Source organism: Sinocyclocheilus rhinocerous, unplaced genomic scaffold, assembly GCF_001515625.1.
Source record: "Sinocyclocheilus rhinocerous isolate Xijiao unplaced genomic scaffold, SAMN03320098_v1.1 scaffold740, whole genome shotgun sequence".
Taxonomy (NCBI): domain Eukaryota; kingdom Metazoa; phylum Chordata; class Actinopteri; order Cypriniformes; family Cyprinidae; genus Sinocyclocheilus; species Sinocyclocheilus rhinocerous.
This window is the reverse complement of record NW_015636851.1, coordinates 167,828-175,137: the sequence shown is the minus strand read 5'-3', so window position 1 is coordinate 175,137 and position 7,310 is coordinate 167,828. Positions and strand designations below refer to the sequence as shown.

General features: G+C 39.1%; 1 protein-coding gene across 1 annotated transcript in view; it reads right to left on the bottom strand.

Moving 5' to 3' along the window:
* Window positions 1-269: 269 nt before the first annotated feature.
* Window positions 270-7,310, bottom strand: part of LOC107748248 (von Willebrand factor A domain-containing protein 5A-like) — a 47,272-nt gene continuing 40,231 nt past the window's right edge. The window contains exons 11-19 of the mRNA XM_016562982.1: window positions 5,510-5,727; window positions 3,154-3,201; window positions 2,538-2,597; window positions 2,374-2,412; window positions 2,181-2,216; window positions 2,014-2,070; window positions 1,178-1,317; window positions 975-1,098; window positions 270-874 (exon numbers count right to left, since the gene is read on the bottom strand). Coding sequence (XP_016418468.1) covers window positions 795-874; window positions 975-1,098; window positions 1,178-1,317; window positions 2,014-2,070; window positions 2,181-2,216; window positions 2,374-2,412; window positions 2,538-2,597; window positions 3,154-3,201; window positions 5,510-5,727 — 802 coding nt within the window. The 3' untranslated portion in view covers window positions 270-794. The remainder of the gene's footprint in view (window positions 875-974; window positions 1,099-1,177; window positions 1,318-2,013; window positions 2,071-2,180; window positions 2,217-2,373; window positions 2,413-2,537; window positions 2,598-3,153; window positions 3,202-5,509; window positions 5,728-7,310) is intronic.

Genomic DNA, 7,310 nt, shown 5'->3' with positions numbered 1-7,310 from the left:
ATGATGAACTGCTGACTCTCCCAGCAAATCTACAGTAATGCTTTCACACGATTCATATAATTCACACATCGGAGGTATTAAGTAGACCCGGGTGGAGGGAGGATATATTTTAGGCATGAGAGTGTGATTTGATTCAGATTTAATTAATCTGATCTTATCTGTACAGCACTGTTAATATCCCTCACATATATAGACATTTTCCACTGCAGACCGCTTGCTTATCCTTTTCTGTGATGCAGACAAACCGGTGAAGTAAAGCACAACATTTATCCAAGGTCACAATTCACATTTAATCAGTGTGTTCTGGAAACATTTATCTGTATATTTATTTTTCTGTAATATTTACAGACATTATTATAATGATCATTCTTGGCCGTTTATAATTGCATATTTCTCTATTCTGATTCATGTAATTCTTAATTGTAATGCATTAATGTAATTCTACAAATCAGGTAATTATGGCTAGTGAACCAAAACTTTCTGATAGAACAGTATTGGTATTTCCACACTGACACAATCCACTCACTAAAACACACATACTGAAATAATAGATTCTCCGTCACAAATCATGATAGTGAATTCAGAACGCCAAGTACTGTGAGATATATTTCCAAAATCATATTTAGAAGAACAACATGAATTTTAGGACAGGTCCTGAAGCTTACATATAGTAAAAATACCACTGCCACTGATACAAAAGGTTTATTCTTTTAAAATCTGTTTATATCCTACACCAGAAAAAAAAACGTTAAAGGGGGATATTGGGTCTTCTATAAGCACAGGATTTGCAGTCTTCAGATTCCCAGCATGTCTTCAGTCACCTGACATCCCAACAGAACGTTCCCATCACACACACACTGAGACAGGCCGTCCGCTGAAACACACACACACAGACCTGCAAACTCAAATCATCACTGTAAAAGAACATGGAAAGCACTAACTCACAGAACATGTGGTGGTGAATATTGTCTCACGTTTCTGAGAGCGGATCCATGATGCCGCCTTCATGGCAACAAACTGCCACTCATCCTGCTGATCTGATTTAAACGCATAGAACCAGATGAGAGCGAGGACGGTGGCCCACACTGACCCATCCACCTGAAACACAAACACACCTCAAACACACGCACTGAACCAATCATCAACCTGTCTGAGGATATGACATCATATGTCCCACCTGTGCTGCTTTCTGATTGGTCACCTCGTCCTCAGTCTTCCCAAACACAGCAGCCAATGAGGCGTTGAGCTCCCAGCATCCAGCGGCCTTCTGAAGAGAGACCAGCTGGAGCAAAGGGTCCTTCTGGGGCTCAGCTTCTTCTGAAATACACCGATAGTTTAGATAGGAGTCATCTGGATACACATAGCAGCATTGTTTCTGATATGTTTATGATTACAGCAGATCAATCAAATGAAATAAAAGCAGCATAACTGCCTTAAGCCTTATTCAGACAGGATTTTTGTTTTTGTGACAGACATCTATAAACAGATGCCAGTAATGTCTCTTTTTCAATGTTCTTAAACTCCATCACAGAGCAAGTTTTTGCCATTTCTAAAGTTAAACGTCAGCACCTGAAGCAGGCAGACCAGCGGTGATGACATCATCGTCCAAATGCTGTGATGTCATCATTTACAGTTTGATTTTAAATGACAAAATATTTAATTTGTGCAAGACACACTTCAGAAAAAGAAAACTCAATTCTAACCCAATATAACCAACCCTGACTTATGAAATTTCTATGATGATAAAAAGCATGATGATCAATACAGGCTATTTTATGACAACTGCACATTATAATGTACTTTTCTCTTTTTAATCTCCTGTCATTTGAATTAAGAGAAGAAAACAATTGTTCCTTTCCATTTCTAATCTGATGTACATCTACATGCAGTGTTTATATAAAGTGCTATGACTGAAGGGATTCAAATCCAAAAGCAGCTCAGTAACTAACACATAATATGATGTCTCTATATAAAATGAATCCTGTCTGATTTAGGCTGTTTTGTTTGATTTACCCTCATATGAAGCAGCATCACATTCAACCATCATGTTGGACGACTCGAAGGAACATACTAAAAAATAATCGTTCAAAGAGTGACATACAGAAAAAGGCTATTAGATTGATATACACATTCAAAAAAGAACAAGAAAAGCTCAGTGAAGTGGTTTATATTTTTCTTACGCATTGTAGAATCAAATGCCATTTGGGGAGACATTGCTGAGAAAACAGAGGGAAAACCCAGGGCTTTTAAGGGCATATGCTAAAAACAATCATTCAATGAATGACAAAATAAAAGACAATTAGATGGAAAAAAAAAAATACAAAAAAATAAGACATGTTCGGTGAAGTGCTGCTGTCTGTGCATTTCTCTTACGCATTGCTGAACAAAATGCCATTTTGGGAACCATCGGGGCTAAGAAAACAGAGGAAACCCTGGGCTGTTAAGGGCATATGCTAAAAACAATCACTCAATGAGTGACAAAATAAAAGACAAGTAGATGGGGAAAAAATAAATAAGAATAAATTTCAGCAAAATACCCGCAGAACGTTTTTTTCTCTTACACATTACAGCACTTCTCACTTTAGGAGCTGTATTTGCCAAGAAAACAGAGAGAAAAGCAGATACTGTATAAGAATAAAAATACATATCTGACAATCACAAACAAAAAACAGTCACACCAAACCAGCTTTTAACAAAAACGCATGGCTCAAATCTATCTCATGTCATCCAAACATTGTAAAATTGGTTGATTGACCATTCTTACTTTTTTGAGTGATTAACTCCATGTATTGGTATTGAAAAACCACACATATTTGTTTTTATTTTACTTGATTTAACCACAGCAGCCATCTTTGTGTCATGGCCCACATCTAAACCTCAATATCTGATATAATGTGCTGTAATTTAATAATAGGCTCTAAAGATCAGTTTTGTTCCAAGGAGCTACGAATATCCTGAGCTGTGATATTGAGTTTTATGTAAAAATCTGCTTAACTAAAACAGTTAAAACATAACTATTTTTCAATAACAGTACATAGAGGTAATCACTCAACAAACAAATTTGGAAAATTAAAAATAGTCAAACATCCTCCACTGGGCTGCTTGAGATGGACTGAACCATGAAAACAAAGAATATCGTAGGTTATTTCTTACCACACATTGCCATACAGCGACCTTGCATCGCAGACATCTGAAACATATCTAATAAAGAATTGAATTTCACATGTTGATTATGCGAGTACACCAAATTATTATGTATGTCTAACTACTATGTGACAGGAAAACTGATTACGAAATCATATTTGTGATCCAGCTTTGTCCAATCCTCATCCTGGACTGCCAATGTCCTGCAGAGTTTAGTTATGACCTGCTCCAACTCACTTTCCTGGAAGTTTCTAGTTGTCCTGAAGACCTTGTTTAGCAGGTCTAGATGTGTTTACAGTTCTTCTCGATTGCTAACACACAATTCATGAAACAATTCACCATTTTCTCACAACTATAAACACAATCTCAAAACTACACACCAACTTGTGCAAACTTCAAACTTCCAGGTCAAAATCAAATAGTTTAGTCAAAAACATGTTCTCTTTTGTCAGACTCAAACTTTGGCCTCAGATGACACACAAACCTGTCAAATACACACATACTGCACTGCCTAGAGAACACTAGTGAGATCAACTCAAAACACTGTTACTAAAACCTGCTTTTGGGAAACAGAAATCATCTTGCAAGTCAATGTCTGTTACAGTATACGGCATAAATAGAGCGGTGCAGATACAGTACAATTCAGCAATAAACTAAGAAAAGTTTACTTTCATTACACTACTGTAAAGAGATCTTACAGAAACAGAAATCATCTTGCAAGTCAATGTCTGTTACAGTATACGGCATAAATAGAGCGGTGCAGATACAGTACAATTCAGCAATAAACAAAGAAAAGTTTACTTTCATTACACTACTGTAAAGAGATCTTACAGTAGATAAAAAGCACTAGAAGAGAAAAGTTCAAAAACCAAACAACAGAATATAAACACACATCGGAAATATACTGTCAGTTACTGTAAATAAATAAATAAATTCATTCATTCAGCATCCTCTGCCAAACTGCATTACATTATTGGTAGTATCCTTATTTGTTATAGCAGTATTTTATTCTTCTGACAAAAGACTTCTCCACCTCCCCTAGACAGCCGTCTCTCAGTTCTGCACAAATACAGTACATGTAAGGACTACTTGGCTACAAATCAATTCAACAGTAATGAGTTTGAGGGTGTACTGTACAACATGTACTACAGTATTTACTGTACATAGAATAATGAACGTTCTCTCATCTGAAGTACTGCTACTATGTACTGTAATTATATTGTATGTGTAAGTAGTATTGAAACCTTGTAGATGAGCCTGTAGACCAACTTCCCTCACGGTCAGTCCATGCAGAAGAACATGCTCAACTATAGTGCTTCATCAGGAACAAATTACCTTTGACCTCATCCCCTTCGTTTTTATTTCCCCCTGCAATCTCATTTTCCAAAACACATAATCACTTGTGCTCTTGTGCATATAATCCTGAGATTCTGATTGGTGTCATCAGTTTTGCTACTGAATGTTCATACATGGATAAATGTGTGCTGTTTGAGTTCATTTTTTGATGCTTGAGTTAATTATATTGTGTGTTTGTGTTTTCTGAATGAGAACATGGTTAAACCTGTGCAAAATGATGGCATTTTTGTGTAGAGTTTTGCAGAAAACACTGAGCAAATTGGAACGTGTGTGCAAACAGGTGAAATGTGTTAAAAGTTTTGAGAAACGTGTCTTTGTTTCGAGAACTGTATGAATGGTTTGGAAAATTGGGCCAAATGAATCAGTTATAGTGTGTTAGCAATCGAGAAAATTTGTAATTAGGATTGGAACTAAACTCTGCAGGACAGTGGCTCTCCAGGATCAGGATTGCTCTAAACGGACAATAAATCAGTGAACACATAAACAAGCACACACACACAACTTACGTGGCACTGGCACTCTCCTCTGCAGCAGCGGCCCTTTCACAGTCTGTTTGCTGTCTTTATTAACGCCGATGAATGCTGTGTGAGCGCTGCTCACTCCTGCATTAACATTGTCATATCCATCACCATGCTAAAATGTTCCGAGAGTTGTCATGATTGAATTATATTATGTGTTTGTGTTTTCTGAATGAGAACATGGTTAAATCTGTGCAAAATGATGCCGTTTTTGTGTAGAGTTTTGCAGAAAACACTGAGCAAATTGGAACGTGTGTGCAAACAGGTGAAATATGCTAAAAGTTTTGAGAAACGTGTCTTTGTTTCGAGAACTGTATGAATGGTTTGGAAAATTGGGCCAAATGAATCAGTTATAGTGTGTTAGCAATCGAGAAAATTTGTAATTAGGATTGGAACTAAACTCTGCAGGACAGTGGCTCTCCAGGATCAGGATTGCTCTAAACGGACAATAAATCAGTGAACACATAAACAAGCACACACACACAACTTACGTGGCACTGGCACTCTCCTCTGCAGCAGCGGCCCTTTCACAGTCTGTTTGCTGTCTTTATTAACGCCGATGAATGCTGTGTGAGCGCTGCTCACTCCTGCCTGAACGCTGAGCTCCACAATCCTTCTCCTGATGTTCTCCGCGTCTGCTCCTCCGGCTCGTTCCTCCAGCTCCAGAGAGCGGATCACAGACCGGGCCGCCAGCCGGTGGATCGTCAGCCTGCAACAAACACAAACCTGTAAACACAGTCTTCAGTGTCAGAGACGCGGCCCAGCGGCTAGTGAGCACTAATGTGAACACAAACATGAGTTTTGGGTCATTTCATCCCACTCTTCTTTATATTGATTCATGTCACATCTATAATTGTCCTGTTAAAGCCAAATTAAGCAACAAAATCAATAGTAAAAAAAATCTATTGGGACGGCCATGTTCAAAAGCATAATAACATACTTTTTACACCACTAAATTTCATAAAAACAGAAACATATCATTCCTCACTTTAAACTGAAAAAAATCACCACCACTCTGATGCTCAAGAGCAATGTCCCAATCATCAACGAGCAGATTCTGTCCAATGAACCAGTTGAAACCTGTATGTATGTGTGAGTGCGCAAACACGATAGTGAGTGTGTGAGTGATCATGTGTATGTGAGAGAGAGAGAGAGAGAGAGAGAGTGAGTGTACTGCTATATATAGTTTATGAGGACACAAATGTGTATAATGACATGGGTTCTACAGCATAAACATGGTTTATGAGGTGTCCCCGTGAACTAAATGGCTTAAAAACATACTAAAAAGTGTTTTTTGAAAATCACAAAATTCCTGTAGTTTTGTGTGAGGGGTAGGTTAGGGTAAGGGGATAGAATATATCATTAACCTGATATAAAATGTGTCTGTGCGTGTCTGTGTGTGTGCGTGTCTGTGTTTGTGCGTGTTGTGAGTATAAGTTTACGAGCGTGTGTGTGTGTGCATATGTGTGTGAGTGAGTGTGTGAGTATAAGTTTATGTGCGTGTGTGCATGTCTGTGTGCGTGTGTGAGTATAAGTTTACGAGCGTGTGTGTGTGTGCGTGTGTGTGTCTGTGCGTGCGCGCGTATGTGTGTGTGCGTGAGTGAGTGTGAGAGTAAGTGTACGCGCGAGTGTGTATGAATAGAAGTTTACGAGCGTGTGTGTGTGTGCGTGTCTGTGTGTGTGCGTATGTGTGTGAGTGAATGTGTGTGTGAGTATAAGTTTACGAGCGTGTGTGTGCGCGTGTCTGTGTGTGTGTAAGTGTACGCGCTTGTGTTTTCGTGTCTGTGTGTGCGTGAGTGTGTGTGAGTATAAGTTTACGAGCGTGTGTGTGTGCGTGTGCATATGTATGTGAGTGAGTGTGTGTGTGAGTGAGTGTAAGTGTGTGCGTGCATGTGTGTGTATGTGTGCGTGTGTGAGTGAGTGAGTGTAAGTTTACGAGCGTGTGTGTGTGCGCGTGTCTGTGTGGTGCGTATGTGTGTGAGTGAGTGTGTAAGTGTACGCGCATGTGTGTGTGTGTGTTTGTGTATGTGTGTGAGTGAGTGTGTGTAAGTTTACGAGCGTGTGTGTGTGCGTGTCTGTGTGGTGCGTATGTGTGTGAGTGAGTGTGTAAGTGTACGCGCATGTGTGTGTGTGTGTTTGTGTATGTGTGTGAGTGAGTGTGTGTGTGTGTGAGTGTAAGTGTAAGCGCGTGTGTGTGCGCATATGTGTGTGAGTGAGTGTGTGAGTGTAAGTTTGCGCGCGCGTATGTGTGAGTGAGTGTGTGTGTGAGTGTAAGTGTATGCGCATGTGCGT